The following is a 20,106-nucleotide window of genomic DNA, read 5'->3' as shown; positions in this document are numbered from 1 at the left end:
CATCAGCCGACTTCACCCCGGGTTTTGATATTTAACAGGACTGGTTATACAATACATTAGCTCTCATCGCATTCTACAAAGCCAGAAACAACAACCAAAAAAGAAAACCCGCTTTCTCCCCATAACTATTGCAATCCATCACTTTTCTTTCTTTCTTTCTTTCTTTCTTTCTTTCTTCCTTCCCTTCCCTCCTTGCTTCCCCTAGTCTGCAGCGCCGAACGAAAAACCTCACCATCGTCTAGCTCGTTGGTAGTCGCTCGTTTCATGTGGCCGACTCCATGAAGAGGCATGGGCATGGGCGGGGCATGGATATGTGTGTGACGTCAAAGACATGCATACATGCATGCATGCATGTGTGTTGTGCGTTTCTGCTAGGTCGTAAGGAGAGGAGGAGGAGGCACCAGAGGAGGGTGTGAAACAAGCGCCGCGTGGGAGGGGAGGGTTTCAGTCAGTTACTAACTATGGAGCACTATTCCTACTAAGTACTTAACCTAGTGCTGCTAGTGCTGCTCTTGGTGGGCCATAGTAGAGGGCTATGATCATGGTCATGGTCGGGAGATTCGAGTGACCACGAACTTTTTAATCGCTTTCACGTATCTACCGTTGATGGTTGGGAGGTACAGCGGTGGTTGAGCTTGATATCAATGCTTGGCGTGGTTTGCGGGACGGGGATGGGAGAGAGATGCTCATCATTCGATGATAATGCGAGGCATGGTTGAAATCGTGATTCTATCATACCTATTTGACCATAGATAGCTTGGTTCTGATCATGTACGCCAAACTGTTTGCATCGATATGTAACCTCACGGTAAGTACTTAATCGTCAGCAATGGCCAATTCTTCCCTCCTTCTTCCCCATCCGGCCAAAACGTTATGCAAAGTCACGCCGGTACAGTATGACTAGTCATAGTCGCCTTGGCCCTCAAGACTACCACGTGCCACGGCCTAGTCCTCCAATAGCAAAGGCTGAATGACTGGGCCTTGTTTGAGACGACTTTCCCAATACCATTGTTCCTCGAATTCAACGGGTCTTCACGATGGTAGACCTCTGGGCCTGAGTTGTCATGCCCCCTTTAGAGGTCTTCTTGTTCCTAGATGGGGGATTGCGAGTCGGTAGCTGGCCACCAAAGCTAAAGATTCAAATTGTGGGAACTCTTACAGAGGCAGATGCACGCAGCAGCTTACCAGCTGTCTAGTCAATCGGACGCTTCCACGAGAAGGAAAAGTACCGGTAGATCAAGGTGGAAGGCTCGGGAATTCTTCTAGTGGCTTCATCACATGAACCGTACGCGGCGTATGGGCTCGACGTGAACGACTCCCAACTCTGTTGGCGTGAGAAGCACTGGCACTGGAACTGACGGTGCTAGAAGTGGCCTCATGCTCCATGCCCTGCCCCTCTTGCTCATGCTCCAATATTGTAAGATCAATGCTGACATCTTGAAGAACCAGCTCCAGTTGCCTGATCTTTTCTTCCCGCGCCGCGTTGCGAGAGTGACCGCTACTAGAATGTTGCTGCAGCGAGTGCAGCATGGTCTTGAAGGTTGCAAGCCTCTCCTCCAGGTTGGGGGTCGTTCGTAAGACTTCCATAATCTCTTCGTTATATGGTGCGCAAGATGTGAATTTGGAAGGCACTTGGGCGCCATTCCAGATGAGATAATTGGCGTGTACAAGTTGTCGTTCGAACTCCTTGATAATGTCTGGTCGGATCATAACCCGTTGGCGAAGTTGCCTAGCTCTCGAATTGTAGTCTCCAGTGTCTATAGACGAAGTTGAGTAGCAATCGAATAATTCATTCAGCTTGCGGAGCTCTTTTGTAGCTTTAACCATTTGCCGAGTTTGGCTATCTACCTCAGCGCGGGCACTTTCTCCGCTCTCTTGTCGATCTGGATCCGGGCGTCTTGTGCTAGGTGATGCCCCCGGCGAGGGTGCAGAACGAGTATTTCTGGTATCAAGCGGTGGGGAGGAGCGCTCAACATGTTCCCTAGACCTTGGATTAGGAATATGCTGTTCTACTCCTACACCACGGCTGAGGCTGGTGCCTCGAACTGGAGCGGGCTGCTGACTCCGTTCTACAGACAATGTATGAGGAACAACTAGTTCTTCTGAAGGGAGAAACGGAGATCCTGGGCGAGGCGGACGCACTTTGGTCGATGGATTAGGTGTAGACAAGCTAGGTCTCGCCTCGCGAGCCTGCAATCGCCGCTTTTGATTAGACGAGATACTAACACGCCGCAGTCGCTCCATTTCCGTGGGTATTGTGTGAGTCGCACGATGTTCCTCCGCCGGCAGATTAAGAGTAAGGGCGGGTCTCGTGTTTTGAGGGGGAAAGGGTGACTGTTCGTCAACTGTCATGTCAACAGGCCGCTGCTCCGTGGCTGTCACGTCTGTGGGAAGGCGAGATCCCGTGATTGGGGTGGGTGAATGCGCGCTTGCTTTGGGTGGGCTGGCAGTCCTTTCCCGCTTCTGGCCAATGATGCCGACCCGGCTGGGGGCTGGAGGTTTGGATGACATGATTTGGAGGAGTAAGTACCGTACATGAGTCCGTGTGAAGGAAAATGGATGTGGTCAATTTATCACCATCAACATACTTACTGCGCAGTAGATCAATGGAACAATAGTAGTATGTTCTCGTGATAAGGGCTTATCATCGAGGGGGGTCACCTCAGACCCCAGAGCCTGCTCACTCTGTCTCTATTGATCTATTGAGAAACGGTCTATGTTTCACAACCTAATCTTAGCCTTCTCTCGACCGTCCTTCGCGACCGGAACCCGCCTCTCCGTATCGGGCTGTAACAAGCGACATGATGCAAAGAACAAATACTCGGAATGAATACCCAGAACGTATGGTTGGGGGAGATAACAGAACAGACTAGCCGGATGCGTCTTGATTTGATTCTGACATCATGGCTAACTATTCAACCTTTCGGTTCCGAGGCTTAACTACAAATGGCCGCTCCGGCCCTCCGGCCCAATCATTTAGTTACCGCTCAGCCTGAAGCTTATCACTATCAGGCTCAGTTTGCTAACCAACTCACTAACCCGTGATATCCTGCTTCGGAGCCCCTGGAGTCAGGTGTGGGCTTCCAGGTAGCAATTGACGTGCCATATGCCAGACCGGGGACATGATGCAACCCTGTGAGAAGCAGCACAACACCCGAAAACAACCGGAAAGCCAGATCTAACCCGCAAGCATTCTGCTTTGATATTGGGCCCCCCCAGCGGCCCGAAAAATAGCGCATCGCGTCTTCACGATCTCATTGGACGATTTACTTCGAGTACAGAAAGGGGAAGCGCTCTATTCTGCACATCGTCCAATTCACTCCCCGAAGCCACCCCAGGTTGAAAAGGGACTTTTCAGCATGTTTTGACAGATCTGTGATTGATCGACCAATGGCCGTCAGGTATGCCATCCATATCATCACCTCGAGGTTTGCATGTGCTTCTCTTTCTCTTCGTCCTTCTTCGTTCACTTTGCCAACCCTTCCTTGATCTTTTTGACGACATCCCGATAGCTCTTGTTTAGGTTATCTAGATCCATGCGGGAACCACAATAATTGCTGCGTCGTTCAAGGGCCCTTTGCTGGTGCGTGAAGATGTCTAGCTGGCCTCTTGCATCCGGATATCTCTGCAGGGCATGTCCGTAAGAGGGCGACACGATCTTCATCAAGTCCTCTTCCTCTTCTTGATCTCGCTTCTTGATCTCGTCTTCGTCTCTATCACTCCCTCCGCTCTTCTTTTCCAGCTCCTACCTTGTGTTCTCTTATTGAGCCGTCCCCCGGTTTTGTTTGCCTTTCATTTCGTCCATTGCGACTATTGCTTTCCCTTCCGCTTCAATCAATCTCTGATAGAGCTCCAGCAACGTTTGGGCAAACTAGACATCATCATAGTCCCTAATATACTGTTGGACGCACTCGAACCTAGGTTAGAGGATGGACATCCTTCCGGCCGGATCAGGATCCCATATAAATAATTCAGAGATGAACGGACTCAGGATACTGTTCAGCGACTCTTCTACCTTGTTCTCTCCCCCCTCCGTTTTCTCTTCCCCCTTCTTCGTCTTTTCGTCGATCTCGTTCTGGTTTCCCTCCGGTCAATCTCTCATATTCCCTGATCCTATGTTCATACCCTACTTTTGGCTCTCATTCGTGGCGTCCTGTTGGACTTGTCTTAGCCGTCTGAACTCACAAACCAAAAGCCGTAGTCTAAGCTGCTAACCTCGTGTACCAGCCGGCAGCGAAAACACCTACCGCAATGGGACAATACGAGCTTGTGCTGTTTTTTTTAGCTCTTCAGACTGAATGTGAGTATTAGACTAGGGCGCCTCTCTAGTGGAGACCAGCAGCAATGGAAATGAGCAAAGGACCCTCCACGATAAGCCCAAGCATGTGCTTCCAAGGTCCTCGGCAGACGCGTGGAAACAGCCTGTAGATGAAGATGGGCCGTTGGAAAACCTTCACGTCATCCCTTCAGCGCATCTTGAAAAGCTTTGGATAGTGAAACTTTTCGCTTGCAGCTTTCCCAAGTTCCATGATGCTGAGACCGTGGACTTGACACAATGCATGCATATTGGACCATATCGTGCGCAGCGGAGTCTACATTTTATATGAAGGAATTGTATCTGAGACGCTCTAAGCCACGCCACCAGTAGCAGTCCGAGGCGAGGGAACTGTCGGTTTTCTCTTGTATCGCGAAACTCTTGCGAAGATTCTAGCGGTGCTTGCAGAGTTGCTGCTGCTGTCACTTCACATGACTCGCTTTTCAAGGGTCATCTATAGATTTGTATTATATAGTCTATGTATGAGAAATAACTAGCTTTTTCTTCTGATTCTAAGGATATAGGATATAGATATAAGAAAAATACTCTTACACTGATAAGCTCCTTCTTCAGGCAGTCACCGGAACAAGTCCCGTCATGGTACCCCCCCGGTCCGAAACGGCGTCACTCGAATTGCTGCGGCAAATCCGCGCATGGCTTCCACTTCCGATGGCTTTTCCGGGCATGACTGGCGGTATGCTCGCTTTCACCACCAAGTCCAGTGGTTACGGTTACGGTTACGCGATTGGAAGGAGCACCAGCATCTTCTCTTGTCATACTCCTGCCAGGAGCACTGCAGGCAGGAGGATTGTCAGCACTGTCTCTAGCTCCTCTTCTCTCGGTAGACCTCTTCCTGGACGGTCCAGCACGCTGCTCACTAGCACCGCTGCCGGCGGCGCCACTGCCTGCGGAACCGTACCCACGCCTGTAGTCTCGTTCTAGTTCCTTGAGCTGTCTCTGCATCGTGTGGATCTCGTGCTCAGTCTGTCTGTAAAATTCGGCCTGGGCTTGTTGGTCGACAGCCCCAGGCGGATGTACTTGGTTTTGATGATGGTAAAGCCTGTTCTCTGCCAGTCTAATATGTTCTTTGACCATGGCAATCTTCACCTTAAGGATATCTTGCTTCTGATCTCTTCTACTTTGGAGACCAGCTTCTCTGCCAAATTGGGTGTCGCGTGCTGCGCGCGTGTTTAGGTCCTCGGAACCTTCTCTAGCTGAGGCACGGCCTTGTTGGTGTTCGTGTATCGGGCGTCGTCTCCGTGGGACACTGTAAGATGGTGGCAGTGAAGGAATTCCCGTTTGAGGTAGTGGTATCCTATCCTCTTGGGCCACTGCACGGTGGCTTGGAAGGTGTGACATCTGTTGATGCCTTCCGACCGGTGTGTCAGCAGCGAGGCCAGGGTGTACAGCCTGAGTTCTCCCCGGGGTCAGGTTGATTTGAGGTGCTGCACCCCGGTCCATGTACATCACGCCTGGACGCTGAGAGGAGGCCAGGGAAGGTGCTGATGTAGCTTCTCCTGCAGCAGGATGTGCACGAAGCCTGGGCTCTGTGTAGGCTGATGGCGCAGGGTACTGTGATGGCACTGATCCGGTAAATGCTCCGGTAGGTCTGTTGTCATGATTGCCTTCAGAAATTAGTCGTGCTTGGGTTGTTTCAGTAAGTCGAGCCCTTTGAGCTCGATGGTCAGAATTCTTTCTTGATGGAATAGCAGATGGACGGGCACTTGGATCTATAAATGCCGATGGACCCGAGCCTTGTGATAACCCTGACCCAGTAGACCTTAATGAGGATGCTCCGGACAGTTTGCTGGTGTTATCTTCCTCCGGTGTCAGTAGTGACTCTGTAGCTGCAGAGAGAGCCCTCCGCAGTCTAGGCTTCGATGGCCGTCGACTGACTGGAGGTCGGAGTGCCAATGATGCTGCTGCAGATTTTACATCAGATGGGAGGCTTTCCAAGACTGCTTCATCATTAATTCCAGCAGCAGCTGACGCCAGCTGAGTAGGTACAGATGCGCGAGGCTCGCGCTTTGTGGATGCTGCGGGGATCGCTTGAGCACCCTCAGATTCACGAGTCCTCTGTCGTGTGATGCCTGGTGCTCCGCTCAATGTAGCTGGACGCGAATCTTGCCCTGGAGTAGGTGTATCCGAGGCACGCGCTTGACCACCTTTCGAAGCTCTTGGAGGCAATTTAGGTCCATGTCGAGATGACATGATCCAGAAGGCGGACGCTGTCCACAAATTCTGACAGTGGTGTTGCAAGCTGTATTCAAGCTGTATTGCAGCGAAGAGGACTAGATAAGAACGAGCAAAAACGAGAACGAAAAGGGGGTGGGGGATTTTCGACTGTGCTCGTGCTTAGCAGAAGAAGCAGCAGCAGCAGCGCTGGGACTCAACGAAGAATGAAGATAATTGATGGCCTGTTTGATATCAATGAGTGATGTGTAGCAGGATCGAATCCTTTCCTTGCGGACCGGCTGAGAATGGATCAACAAGCTTTGTATGACATCTGCCTACTTAGACACGGAAAGCAATAGCTTCAGCTGCAAGCTGTCTTCATCAAACAGTACCTATCTGCTAGATAGCATAGAAGCTTTGGGCATGAAAAAGCTTCACCACTGTCTGGTGTATGCATGAGCCGAGACCTCTGTAACAGGTTGCCCCCCTGGTTGAAACAGCCTTCAGTGATGTGTTTGGGTCTGGTGGCGGGTCAAGCAGGTTCGTCTTGTGAAACATCGGTTGAACAGATGATACGGTTGAAGACAAGCGATCAGTTTTGAGCAATCCAGGTTGTAGTTGTTTGGATGTTGATCCAATGCAAGCCGAGAAGAGTTGCAATCATGCTCAACCGGAGGCGGCTTTATTTATTTATGCGATCTACACTCTGTGACCTGTCTTGCAGCTACAGCACACTTTAGAACAATCATCATTACTGTACTCATACCAGTTTGCTTCTGGGACAAATGGTCACTTGTCTTCGTCGCTGTCACTCACCAACTGGTGTGAAATCTGTTCTGATCAGCACCCACACGAGACAACCCGTCCCACCCGAACATGCAAATCCCTCCCTCCTCCCTGGTGTCCAAGCGAAGGAGCAGGTAAGGTTAGGATAGGCCACACACACCGGCCACAAAGAGCACTCAATCGTCTCCACCAAAAGGACTGCGAGGGAGCACATCTTCACGGCTTCCTGGGACTTTCAAAACGCACATTTCCCATCGGAGCTTCCAGTCCAGTCTCTGGTCTCGGAGCGCTGGCCTTTCTCTTCCTTTCCACTTCCGTCTCCTCTTCATCTCCTTTCTCCTCTATCTGCATTTTCCCAGCCGCAGGCTCCTGACTCTGTTCCCGTATAGCCATCCTGAACCGCTTGCGCATTTCTCCCACAGCGTCTTGATCGCACTCGACGTCCAGTGTAGCAATGGTCTTGGTGATGATATCGGTAAACGCATTGATTTTTGCTTCCTTCTTATCCGCGATTTTCTTTCAACCATGAAGTTCACCTCGAAGTAATTTCTTGAGTTGCAGCTCTAGCTCTGCAATCTTGTCCCCCCTGTTTTCTGATGTTATGGGAAGTTCTCTGGATGTACCCCTCTAGCGGCACCAGCACCAGCACCAGCACCAACACCAACACCAACACAAACACAAACAGCGCCGCTCAATCGCGGACGCCGCTCCCTGCTCGAATCGGCATGACTCCTCTTCGCTGCGGTAGACGAGGCCGCTATACCTGCCAGAGTAAACGCCAGCTCGGTCTGACCTCTCCATATTGATGCTGTCAATGAGCGCTTTCTGACAGTCCCAGAAGGGTTGACGGATAGTGGAGATTTGCGTGGCATGATTGCGGTGTTCAAAAAGTCCCTGTACACGCCAGTCTCTCGTTAGAACCATAAGGAGTGGAGAGATCCGAGGATGAGATACTATTACAACCCAGTAATTAGGTTAACTGTACAACAAGATACCATGTTTTTGGGATGAAAAATATCTCTCTCACACCACCTCCACGGCTTAGCAGGGGAGCTCGGAGGCTCCAGAGGTAGGCTCGGGCATTGCATGGTCTGGGGTTGCTTGCTGAAGCTGACCTGACCTGGACCAGATTGTCTTCACAACATTAGATTTAAAGAGAAAATTGAAGAGACAGAATGAAAGACTGATAAGACGGCCGCCGCGTCATCTCAAAGATTAATCTTCCAGCAGCGACACCGCTCAAGCAGAGGAAGGATAAATAAACATGACTCCCCTGCAGATCGAAGACGGAGAAGAAGTAGTCTAACTAGTGTGATCTAGCTATACCGATATGAAGCGCCTCAGCAATCGTGCCCTGGCAGTGGCAGTCCAGCACGTAAGTTTCATGAATGCGGTAGCGTCCTCACGCCATTGCTGGCCACTTGCAACTCACAGGTAAAGCATGAATCAAATACTCAATCGCTCAAGACAAGAGCATCATCCGCACTGACCCCGGTACCACTTGTCGCCCTGCTCATCTGTGTACCCCCAGGTGTGAAGACTTGGTCTGGATTCGTTTGAGACTCTGGTGTTGCGCTCCTCAGTCTCATGTGGAAAGGGTTGGCTTTGCGACCTGGCTGCTCTCCCTGACTACTATTTAGATTGGACGATGTAGTAGATCCACCTGCTTCCGAGAGATTTTCATTCACAACAGAGCCATCATCATCTTCGTCATACTCCTCTGCTTCATCTTCCCCTTCATCTCCCTCGTCTATGCCGTTGTCCGTTGGTTGGGCGTACCCTTCCTCTTCTTCCACAACTCCTATGACGACTTCTTCCTTTTCGATAAGGTCCTCTTCCTCAAAACCTTTCTCCTCATCCTCCTCGTCATAAAGGTCTTCGTCAAACCCTAGCGCTTTATGCTGACCAGCATCTGCATGGGCGATAGCGGCTGCGCCATCTCCATTTTTAGCATCGTTGATGATTCTGCCCTTGGAAGCTTCAAAAACATTGCTTGATGCTTTTGCAAGACGCTTCTGGTGAGTTTGTCTGACGTGTTTGCGTGCCAGAACATCTCTCTCTGTTGCGAGCCCATCTTCTTCAACATTATTGTCACTCTCGTAAATATACTTGCTGTCCTTTTCGCTGTGCTTGATCTTGCCTTTACGCTTCTTCGCCCGACCGGGAACCTTTCCATTGATCAACGCCGCTCTCGTCGACTTTGACATAGCAACAGGCAAATAGTCGCTCACAGGCTTCGTAGCAAGACCATGAGCACCTGTGGCACGGATTCGTTGTTCGGTTCGGGACAACACAAGCTGAGTGTCTGATTGAGGAATGGACGGGGCGTAGTCATATCCATTAACTCTGCTAAGACCTCGATGCAGGCCTGACGCAGCGGCGCCGTCACTGTGCGTGCTACTTCTCTGAGACGCACTTCTCCTCAACTCCTCTTGCTCAACTTCTTTTTCAATTTGTGCTGCTTGCGTACGAAACCATTCCGTGTCTTCCGACATTGCTGCGCGAAATTCACGGATTTGTCGAAGGAAATCATCATCATCATCACCATCGGTTAGCCTGCTGGTCGCTTCTAGCGCAATTTGTTTGGAAACCGGAAGCGACATCTTGGGCGTGGTGATGTTGATCGGTGCCTGTATATTCATGGCTGATGTAGCGTCATCCCGGCCCGATGTCCGAACTCTTACAGATGACAAGGTACTTGCTCTCTTCCTTGGCGTCGGATGAGAGAGCTCTTCCTGGGAACGCCTTCTCCTTTCTAGACTTGACTTGGTATCAGGGAAAATTGGGGTATCGGGATCAACGCCGAGGGCTTTGAGACGAAAGTAGTCTGTATGAGTTGAGTCAACTTTGTGGCCACCGGTCGAACGGCAGAGAATAGTTCTGTTATTGCGATCTAGCAAAAGGGACCTTCCGTGTAGCGACGCGGTACTGAGATGAGGTGGAGATGGAGAAGTGACTGGTTTGCTAGACAAGCTGGCTCTTAATGGGGCGCTTACTCGTTCCATTACTTTGGAACGCCTGGCGGTCTCGCCCTTTGCGACCTTCCGTGGATTATTACCATTCGTCACAGGATTCAAGTCGTCACTGTGTAAGATCTTCCTCTTGAGACCTGCAGGAGAAGGATTCGGTTGGCCGTCGCGCATTTCAGATACAGGATCTTTTACTCGACCTGCTTGGCTTCTCAGTTGCTGCTCGGCCTGAACTACCTCCTTTTGTTTTTGGGCCTGGAGAATAGCCTCTAGTTCAGCATCGCCTCGAGCCTTGCGTTGACTTTCTCTTCGGATAGACTTCGCTAAATGACTTCGTCTGCTTGTGGCGTTGCGGTTAAGGATTCTCCGCCAATAGATGGATTTCCAACGCATAAAATACTTCCTGGAAAGTAGCTGCTGGCGTGCGGATTCTGAGTTGAATGTCAGTGATCTATAGATGGGGCGAAGACAAAACAAGTCTTACGTGCGGCTCTGAGTGGCTTCTCGCGTTCAAACTGGTGAAGCGCTTCTTCAACTAGAGCTGTAGCCGTGTGTTCGACATACTGCTGTAGTATGCCGTGTGGTTCGAGGAAGCCTATTGTTGCAAGGTTTTCTGCCGCGTGGTCTACATTTGCTATGGGTTGCTGGATCGCAGGACGTTTGGCGCTGGAATCAGTTGCGAAAATTGGAGGTTGTGAACCTAACGGACTCTTATGTTTTGGTTTCGTATTGGCTGGAGAAGTGAAGGAGGGTGATGCATTGGGCGTGAAAGTCGGTGGAATGGTAGATTTATTAGTCGTGATTGGGGGCACGGTGCTCGGCTTGGATGTAGCTGGTTGTTTTGTGGTCTGGGCATTTGAGGTGAAGGGTGAGGATTGAGGTGTTTTGAAAGTGCTATAATCTTGCGTTGTGCTCTTGCTATTTGATGGGTTTGCTGATTTTGGAAAGGAAATCGGAGCTTGCGTATTGGAGGCGGGAAACAGGTCCCTTGCGCTGTTCGGGATCGGCGGACTCTCTGTAAGAGATTTGACCGCTCTACTGCTCTCACTTGTCGGAATTTCCATGGCTGCTTGTGTATTAATCTGTGCAAGCTCTGGAAACAGAGGTGTTGTTCGCTCAGCATTCGTGATGGGAGGTAGTGATCTGTGACCTGGTCTTGGCGAGGCTGGCGGTTTCGTGAACGACGACACGCCGTCATCCGCTTTCGGGGAGGCAATATTGGTTTTTTCGGTAAGTGGTATCGGCGGAGGATCCTTGAGTGGCTTGGTGTCGAGCTCTTGAGCTGGCACGAGCTCTGGAGTATTACCAGGTTGGTCTAATACGAAAAAGGTTAAACTTGATCTTCTCAACTCGGGTGGGAGCCCTGGAGCAGAGAGGGCAGATGGCATTGGCCGAAAAACTTCGAAGGAGTCGGGAATATCTTCGAGTAGGTCGACATCGTAATCCATGGATCTATACAAAAACAAAAGAATATATTGAAGTAGAGATGCGGCCAGAGCGGATGGAAATAGAGCACCAAAATCACGGGCTTCTGGCAAACAATGAAACCGCTAAACAGAGATGAATACAGAACTTACTCGTATTCACGATTCCATTCACGACCATGGATGGCCAAGCACTATTGACAGCAGAAGGGGCCATTGAGAATGCAGGAGGGGAAGGCGCATTTGCCGGGAAAGAAGGTATGCCGAAAGATGATGAAGTCGTTGTTGCCGCTTTCGGAAACATAAAAGCGCTCGGGGTCGGCTGAGACGTCGTGGGTTGTGGCTTAAAAGGATTCTCGAGGGAAGGGCTGTTTTCAAATATGCCTGTCCTTTGTGGGTCGTTGGCACTGGCTGAGAGAGAGCAGGGAGCTGTGGCGGGTTGACTATCCCAACCATTCGAAATGCTCGGGGCGGATGAGGTTGGTGGTGGCGACAAAGCTTGCGAAATCGATGTCCTAGGCGTGAATGCCGGTGCTTGTTGATTGAGCTTGAGGAAAGGGTTATCTTGGTTAGGCTTGGCTTCCTGTTCGTTGGTCTGCCGAACGAACAATGCGTCTTCGTCGTTGACTGCCAGGTCTTCTTCAGCTTCTTCGTCATCGGCCTCCTCAGGTTCTACTACAAGGCCCTCCCGGATGGCCTGTGCAACATTAATGCCGTTGATAACGGCGACAAGAGTTCTATGGTATCGTTTCTCTTCAACGATCCCAAAGGAGAAGACCTGTTTGTTTGGCGTAGAAGATTCTGGACAGTGTAAGAACAGGAGGTGCTTATCAAAGGGGGAAATAGTCTGAGACCTGACTCACTGTCAAGTATCATTTCTGGTTGACTCGTAAAGTCCAAGTACTGTTCACCGGCATCATTGTACCTGAAGCCAAGATTATACTCTCTGCAAAACTCCAAGGACTGCTCTTCGTCATCGAAGCCCATTAGCTTCGTAAGCTCTTCCAAGGTCCAGTCCTGACGCTTGGCTTGCATGCTGGTTGGAGCACGCTTGATCGATTTCCAGAGACCCTGAAGCGCCATGAGACGGACTTGCCCAAAGTAGATTTCCGCAACACAAGCCATCAAATAAGTGACAGCTTTTGATTTCAGCACATTCCAGAAGCCAACAGCATTCCCTTGCGCAATATCGAAGGCAGCTTGTGGCTTTAGTGGTCCTTGGTCGTATAATGTGTTTCCTGCGGCTGAGTAGAGCTTGAAGGCGGTACATATCCGAGGGTGCCTGAGTAGTTCCTGAGGCCATGACTGCATTCGATCCTCCAGATCTGGCTGCTGAGACTGCAGCTCAAAAATAACGCAGTAAGCTCGAAATTCAGCCTCGTTAGCGAAATCTTGCCGATCTCGATAATCGTCATAGTAGTACATCAGGGACAGGAGAGTGTTGTTGAGCTGCTCGCGCTCCTGATGCGCGTCGAAATGCTCGCCAACAAGATTTTCAGGGTTCGAGAGTTGATGTAGCGAGAGGATATGGAAGCGTGCAATCCGTTCGAAGCAGTCTATGGCAGTCCGAACATCCTCCTCTTTGGTTACCTGCTGGATGGAGAAATCATTTCGAATACCTCTGGTTCGATCCCAGACAAATTTGTGTACTGTTGCAAGCCTTTCTCCTCCACCCACAACATTATCCAGGAGATAGTTCAGTGTCTCACGGAGCGTCTCAGGCGTTCTAATGTCGGAAGGAAGCTGTTCGTCGTAGCCGGCAGCAGATCTTCGAAAGCGCTTAATCATGCGCTCTTCAGAAGGCATATCCCGGCCGGTCTCTTCGTTCGCGACCTGACATCCTTAGCCTTCCCTGATGGACCAAGGTCTGATCAACTCTACCTTTTCCACCTTGTCAACCATATTTTGCACAATCCGTTCCACTCTCTCGAATTCTGGACACATCTCTGTGCACGTTCCCACAGGGGTGATGGCTTTGTCTAGGCTAGTCTTTTTCTCTGGGTCTGCTAGAAATCCATCTTTGATTGCCTTTGCGCGCTCGATCTCCCGTTTTGTTTTCAGCTAGACGTTGGAAGGTAGATGTCAGGGGTCTGCATTGTAGGCCGCAGTCAGTAGACGAGGGGCCAGACGTGGACGTACATGCTGAAACTTTGTAGTCATGTGATTCATGTAGTCCCGTTGACTCGAGGGAGGCGGAGGTTTGGAGGATGTGAAGGGAGGCTGAGTCGAGCGTCCTTCATGGCCGCTATTCAGCTCTCGTTGGCGATGCCTTGGTATTCGTCCTTTCCACACGTCAGTGATAGCCTGTACGAATATGGTGAGCCATAAGCCAGTGCAATTTTGGTTCATGTTTCGTAGGCCTGGTAGTTCTTCGTACCTGAGCCTCGTCGCAATGCTCCAGTGCCTTGATTCAAGCTACCGGACTGCAGACCTTGCAGCAGGGTTTCCGCTTTCGAGTTCGTCGACACAATGGCATCACCACGACCTCTTCCTACTTTCACGGATTGCGTGCCTCCTCTACCGCGACCCCTTTGAGCTGTCGGAGTAACCCCTCTGCCTCGAGACTGGCCTCCCCCTCGCGGCCTGCGAGGAGGCGCAGACATTGCTGTCAGTCCTCCACCAACTCATCGACATGCACAGGCGACTATGTTCTCGTAGAGACTCGGCAGCTGGCGGTTTGAGTGTCCGGCGTATTGGTACTGGAGGCAACAAGGACGATGTAGCTTTTGTTTGGTGATGCAGCCGCTCGGACACATTCCCCAAAACTTTAGGTCTCGCTGAGCTTGGATTGTAATCCGCGGCAGACATTTTAGGCAACTGTGTCGCTTAGTGGTTAGCCAGTGGTTAAAGACATTTAGCCGCCGCACCTCTAACTTACGTGAGAATTCAAGGTACTCCAAAGTCTTTTTAGCCTCGTAACTACTACGTAGAGACATAAAATGTCAACGAGCATACGGTTTATAAATAGGTACTATTGGTGAAAATGCCTGACTTGAGGTCAGTCCATCCCCCCATGCTTCGATATGCCGAACAAGTTTCCTTCACCAGGTGCTGTTGCGCTGTAGCTAACAATTCCTCCCCTGTCGCGCTCTGCAGCAGAGGTCGCATCCAATTTGCCTATCGCAGACCTATATACCGCTCTTTCCTGCGCGTATCAAGGCACAACAAGGCATAACGACAAACCGAGAAATAACTGAAGGTCTTGAAAGAGTGGTGACGCTCAATGGACGCTTTGGATATTCGACGAAGAAGCTGCATGAAATTCGTGGCACTAGAATTCTCAGTGACCCCATGCTGAACAGGAACATAAATCAAACTCGTGCGCAATCAAACCGTCCAGAGGATATCTTTTGGAATGATGAGATTAGAACAGAAAAGCCCCTGTCACAAATGGTCTCGCTCACTGAGACTGGAGCAAACAAAAGATGCTGGAAGACGTATACGGACGGAGACAAATTTTACTAGAATGAAAATCGAAGTTCTTTCATCGCTTGCTTCATCCGATCTTAGCGGTTGAGCTACGCCCGAACGTGAGACGGCAGGTCGTAAGAATGCTGGCTCATCATGCTGGCGGGTTGAAATCTTGGGGTGGATTGTGAAGGGAAAGAACCGGTATGGGTTCGTTGGAAGCGAGCCAGATCGTCTTCATACCCAGCTCCGAATTGACCATGAATATCGACAGAGTATCCGTTAAAATTGCTGCGGTATGGCTGTTTGTGGGTTCCTGGGTAAGGGTAATGGCCGAAGAGGTGGTTTCCGTCTGCCGGGTTGATGGCTGGTGGCTGGCTGGGTTCACCAGTATAACGCATAGGATACAGATCAGGAGTGGCAGCAAGAGGCCACTGTCCTATAATTTGTTCATCTGGTGAGAAAATTTCTGAATGGCTGCGAATGTCTTGCATATTGCTATATGAGTTGTCGACGAAAGAGGCCCCATCGAAGCCATGTTCTGAAGACCCATGCTGTGACATGTCGCCCAGCGATGAGGTGACTTGCGCCGCCATGGAATATCCTGCTTGATGATCTTGATAGCTGTCTTTGCTTTCAGGCGGCCGAAAGTGATGTGTTGACCGATTCTCCACGTAGCTGCATTCATCAAGATGAGCTTGTGGTACCATTGTAGCCTGGTCCGCGTGCAAGTATGGAACAGAAGATATCAAAGCGGACGGGGTTGTTGGTGTCAAGATCTTCGCCTCCGCAGGTATGATCTCAGGATCTGGGCTGCTTTCTTCAACTTCACTCTCATCTTTGGCGTCCAGAGACTTTTTTGATCGTCCTCCGCCTCGAATTGTTCGAGCATCTTCCCTGCGGGCGTTGACGTAGACCATGGCCGTGCCGTCTATTGGAGGTTAGATCAATCCATTTGTATCAAGTGAGGGGCCAAGTGTCTCACCCTTTCCGCCACATCTGAAGTTTTCCAATGCTCTTCCAATTTTCCATACATCTTCCAGTATCGCTTCCTTTCCGGCTGGTTTGATTTTTGCTTTGTCTGATTCCAGGGCCGCCTTGAGGTCATCCGTACTGCACTCGTGTAGCCGATGGGTATTCATCAAGATATGACAGAGAAGAGCCAGGCGTTCTGGTACAATTAGCGATATCTCAAGGGCAGCGTTCGAGATACTAACGCTCTTTCTTGATATGATCGGGCTCCTTGTGAGGGCATTCCTCTTTTGATGGCCACCACTTTGGCTTCGTTTCCTCGGGATCCGAGTCTTTTTGTGTTGAGAGATCATTAGATGAGAATTTTTGAGCTCCCTTTACCTTGAGATTCCCGTTATAGGGATGGTTGACTTGTTTCTTCGGCTCTATGGTTCTGATCCAGCTTTTGCAGAGTGTCCGGCAATTGATCTGCTGAAAGGAGGTAAACGCATCAAAAAGATGCTCCTTCAGTTTTTCGGATTCTCGAACTTCGATCCCAATGAGCTGAGTCTGATTCTCGACTGTTTCAGCAGAGTCAGACCGTTCGGTAACATGGCTGCTATTGTCATCCTGCAACCAAGATGACCGATCCTCGGAACTCGCCCTGGCTCGCTTTCGTGGTGGTTTGACTGACGGAGGTTTGGACGCGGTGTGGCCTGAATGTGGTGCCGGGCTGGTGCACTTAGGTTGATATGGCATACCAACGTGTGACGTTCGGCCCTCAGCATTCGACTTGACTGGTATGCAAAGTTAGCTGAATTTGTTCAGTAAAATCAATCATGCCGCGTACCAAACGACTGTCGGATTGGGTTTGCTTTTATTCTTTCTAAAACTTCGCGATATTTTGGCAGTGCTGCTTGAAGTATTTTTCGTCGCTCGTCCATGGTGATGGTGGATGAGCCGTCTGCCTTGATGGTGCCCTCCCTATCGACGTACAATGAAACCTGGTGATAACGGTTCGTTGGTGGAAGTATTGGCGACTTCGAGGCTCCCTCTCGGCAGATCTGAGCTGGTGGTAAGTGACCGGTACGGGTGGGTATGATTTTACGGAGGCCATCACCTTTGTACCCTTTCTGCGACGGATGACAGACTGGGCATCCCGGACAGTGTGTCTGAGCTGCGTGAGATCATTTTTCTGATCGCTGGCGTGTTCGGTGTGCACCATTGTGTTGGCACGCTGAAATTATTCGCTTCCTCCCAGCGATATCTGAACGGCCCTAGGCCAAGAATTACCCGATTTGGACTCGTCAGATTTCAGTAGTAGCGGCGGCGGTGGTACATGTAATGAACGGTAGGGTGCCGCTGAATTGGCGGTCACTAAATCACTGCGCAGCACCATAGCAAGTTAGCAGAAAGCCGGCTCAAGAGGCTTGACATAAATTCGGGTTGAGAGAGTTTGGGGGCTAGTTGAGAGGCTCCGAGTGCGTGCGGAGCAGTCGGCCCTTCCCGTAGAGAGGGGAACAGCATGCCAGGCTCGTAGGCCATCGGGCCCTCTCAGTTTCTTGGTCTGTGCGGGTCTCTCAGTGCCCATTTAACCCTTGGGTCTGGGGTGTGGAAAAGGCATTGCGCTGCGTGAACAAGTCGCCAATTCCATATAGCAACGCCGAAATGGGTACTGTCAATAGACCTACCTGGGCAACATGTGGGAGAGAGCAATGACTTGGCGACACAGGATCCCGTTCTGGCGAGAGACGATGCCTCGACAATGGACCTACCCCAGTGGCGAGGACGAGTGGTCGCGGGGACAAAACTTGGCGGCAGTATAGCAGCACTGCCGTGCGTACATACAAAGCAAGCAAGCAAGCAACCACCTCGCCGACACAAGGATTAGGCCGAATAATGCTCTCCAGACTCTGTCCAGTATGCCCAAACAGTTGCAAGAAGGACGCACAGGTGTCAAGACGGTGGACAAAAGCGAAGCAAAAAGTGACAAGAACAAATCCTCCCCTTGAGAAACGTAAACTTTGATGGCGACTCAACACTCTCGCCTGGCTGTCGAGACTTTCTCCTGAATGATAATATGGAGCAAACACTACATCACTTGGTAGTAGTCGATCGGTCACCTTCCGTACACTGGCCCCCAGGCTGGTTTGAGTTTGGGCTCCTTCTGATGTGTCAATGCAAAATGCAGGACGGGGTCGACGGGAGCTGTTCTGCAAACAGATTAGGAGGAGAGGAATCCAAGCTAGATCAAATACTTGCCCTGCGGTTGATCTCTTCTCGCAAAGCCCATCTGCCGACCTCAATTTGTTTAGAAACGCCCGGTGACACTCTGCCAGCCAAAGGTTATGAAGCAAACCACACTACGGATGCGTCGCCAGCGTTCCCCGACTCTTGTTCGCGGCAGGGCTGGCAGTTGTTGAGGGGACTCGGCAGGCCAATTGGTTTGACGTAGTAGTAAATATTGTGTGCCAGCTCAGTCTCGTCGAGACGAGGGCCACACTGACCCACAGACGTAATCCGAGATCTCAATTGCAGATCAGCTTGTCAAAGATATGATATTGTGATGAAGGCAACTGGGTAGCTGTTATGCTTTTGACAAAACGCGGCTGATGTAATTAGAGCTTCAAGGCTATTTCTCAGCGTTCTTGGAGTGGTGATCTGCAGGGCCAGAGCAGGGTTCCCGTGTCTCCTGGTTCCTTTGGTGTACACATACCGACAAACAGTACGAGTAGTGTCCAAGGTTCGGGAAAATTTGCTACTGTGCCTACTCAATCTCCAGGTTTGTGTCGCAGTTCAGCAGACGCAGAGCTACAATGTATCCAGCTTGTACCTAGCTTTGCCAATGATCTGCTTGCAGCATGTCGTGCGACCCCAACCTACCTGACTAGGGTGTGTGGCCGTGCGGGCAATTATTGCGAGACCCTCGGTAGATCGGGTGGATCAAGAAAGGTACTCGAGTGTTTACTAGTAGCAAGGCCAATTAACCCTTGCTGTGAACATGTTTCCGTGGTGGACTTGGGTGAAGCACAAGGACAATTTCCCGGAAGTGGAAAGTGTGGAGGGAGGAGGCATGCATCCATTTCGAACAACGAAGTGCATCCATGATGTACAGTAACTCATTAGAAGACTGGCTGCGACTCGCCGTTAGATCACCGCTAACTCGGCTCAGCATCAAGAATGGAGTACGTGAATCGTGATAGTAACGGTAGCAGGAGAAATGTCGTGGGCCTGGTGTTGGACTACAACCAGCAAGAAAGGGCCCGTCCAGATCCTGCAAGATGGGATGCAAGGATGTCCGTCCAGCCAGCTTCGAGAAGTTGGATGACGCACAGGACTCGATAAACGGGCCTGGGAGTAAATACTCTATGGGTACTTCGTAAAGGCATGTCTCAGCAACGCATCTCTGTGTATTCAACATCTCGTATCCCTGTATCACCATGGAGGCTCCGATCTTGCCAGCGAATGGGCATCTTGTGTTGCACGGAGCCTGCTCCTGTATTGGCATAGCGATCGAGGGTGAAAAGTGGTATTGTGAGGTATTAATGCTTCTATCTTGGGCTTGGAAGAGGGTGCCTGCTTTTAGAAGGCTGCAGCTGATGCATGGACAGTGGACGCTTGATGACATGATTTACTGTATGTCGAAAAAGGGAGTGGATGAGCTGGCAGGGAACGCATGAATAAGTGCGCCTCGATTGTAACTTACCAGGAAAAATTTTCAAAAGGAGAGCATGCTGCTTCCCTGATCATGGTGATTACATCATCCATTTGTTGACAGCCAGAATTTTGCTCTTTTGCAAATGGTAGATGGCAATCGGTAAAGATCTCAGTCCGCTTCTCCACACCTGCTGGCACTCATACTACTCCTTATTCAATTCCTCCCTTTCTCCTGGGGTTTCCACTCCATACAGCTGATCATTCAAGCCTTAGCAATAACGCTTCGTTACCAGCTGTCATGCAACCAGAACGGCATTCGGTACTTGCTGCGGTAACTCCTACCGGCCTGTCATGCAGCATGTCAGCGATCCTTTTAGCGTTTTGCTGCTCTTCACCGGATAGTCTTGGACCCATCCCAGAA

The 20,106-nt window shown here is 50.5% G+C and overlaps 5 protein-coding genes across 5 annotated transcripts; all 5 read right to left on the bottom strand.

Moving 5' to 3' along the window:
* Nucleotides 1-1,236: 1,236 nt before the first annotated feature.
* EPUS_01158 (uncharacterized protein) lies at nucleotides 1,237-2,511 on the bottom strand (the record flags this gene model as incomplete). The annotated part of the gene is made up of 1 exon (XM_007807070.1): nucleotides 1,237-2,511. One exon carries the CDS (start codon nucleotides 2,509-2,511, stop codon nucleotides 1,237-1,239), a length of 1,275 nt encoding a protein of 424 aa, XP_007805261.1.
* A 2,428-nt stretch (nucleotides 2,512-4,939) lies between these two features.
* Nucleotides 4,940-6,526, bottom strand: EPUS_01157 (uncharacterized protein; the record flags this gene model as incomplete). The annotated part of the gene is made up of 1 exon (XM_007807069.1): nucleotides 4,940-6,526. One exon carries the CDS (start codon nucleotides 6,524-6,526, stop codon nucleotides 4,940-4,942), a length of 1,587 nt encoding a protein of 528 aa, XP_007805260.1.
* A 966-nt stretch (nucleotides 6,527-7,492) lies between these two features.
* On the bottom strand, nucleotides 7,493-8,148 carry EPUS_01156 (uncharacterized protein; the record flags this gene model as incomplete). Its single annotated transcript, XM_007807068.1, has 2 exons — nucleotides 7,493-7,792; nucleotides 7,900-8,148. 2 exons carry the CDS (start codon nucleotides 8,146-8,148, stop codon nucleotides 7,493-7,495), a joined length of 549 nt encoding a protein of 182 aa, XP_007805259.1.
* A 582-nt stretch (nucleotides 8,149-8,730) lies between these two features.
* On the bottom strand, nucleotides 8,731-14,272 carry EPUS_01155 (uncharacterized protein; the record flags this gene model as incomplete). Its single annotated transcript, XM_007807067.1, has 7 exons — nucleotides 8,731-10,676; nucleotides 10,730-11,776; nucleotides 11,823-12,470; nucleotides 12,533-13,502; nucleotides 13,551-13,730; nucleotides 13,809-13,951; nucleotides 14,047-14,272. The coding sequence occupies 7 exons, from the start codon at nucleotides 14,270-14,272 to the stop codon at nucleotides 8,731-8,733; spliced, it is 5,160 nt and encodes a 1,719-aa protein (XP_007805258.1).
* A 915-nt stretch (nucleotides 14,273-15,187) lies between these two features.
* EPUS_01154 (uncharacterized protein) lies at nucleotides 15,188-17,253 on the bottom strand (the record flags this gene model as incomplete). The annotated part of the gene is made up of 4 exons (XM_007807066.1): nucleotides 15,188-16,008; nucleotides 16,063-16,248; nucleotides 16,295-16,825; nucleotides 17,025-17,253. 4 exons carry the CDS (start codon nucleotides 17,251-17,253, stop codon nucleotides 15,188-15,190), a joined length of 1,767 nt encoding a protein of 588 aa, XP_007805257.1.
* Nucleotides 17,254-20,106: the final 2,853 nt, after the last annotated feature.

This window comes from Endocarpon pusillum (assembly GCF_000464535.1).
Source record: "Endocarpon pusillum Z07020 unplaced genomic scaffold scaffold6441, whole genome shotgun sequence".
In the NCBI taxonomy this organism is placed as follows: Eukaryota; Fungi; Ascomycota; class Eurotiomycetes; order Verrucariales; family Verrucariaceae; genus Endocarpon; species Endocarpon pusillum.
The sequence above is the reverse complement of the archived record's forward strand: the minus strand, read 5'-3'. Positions and strand labels throughout refer to the sequence as shown.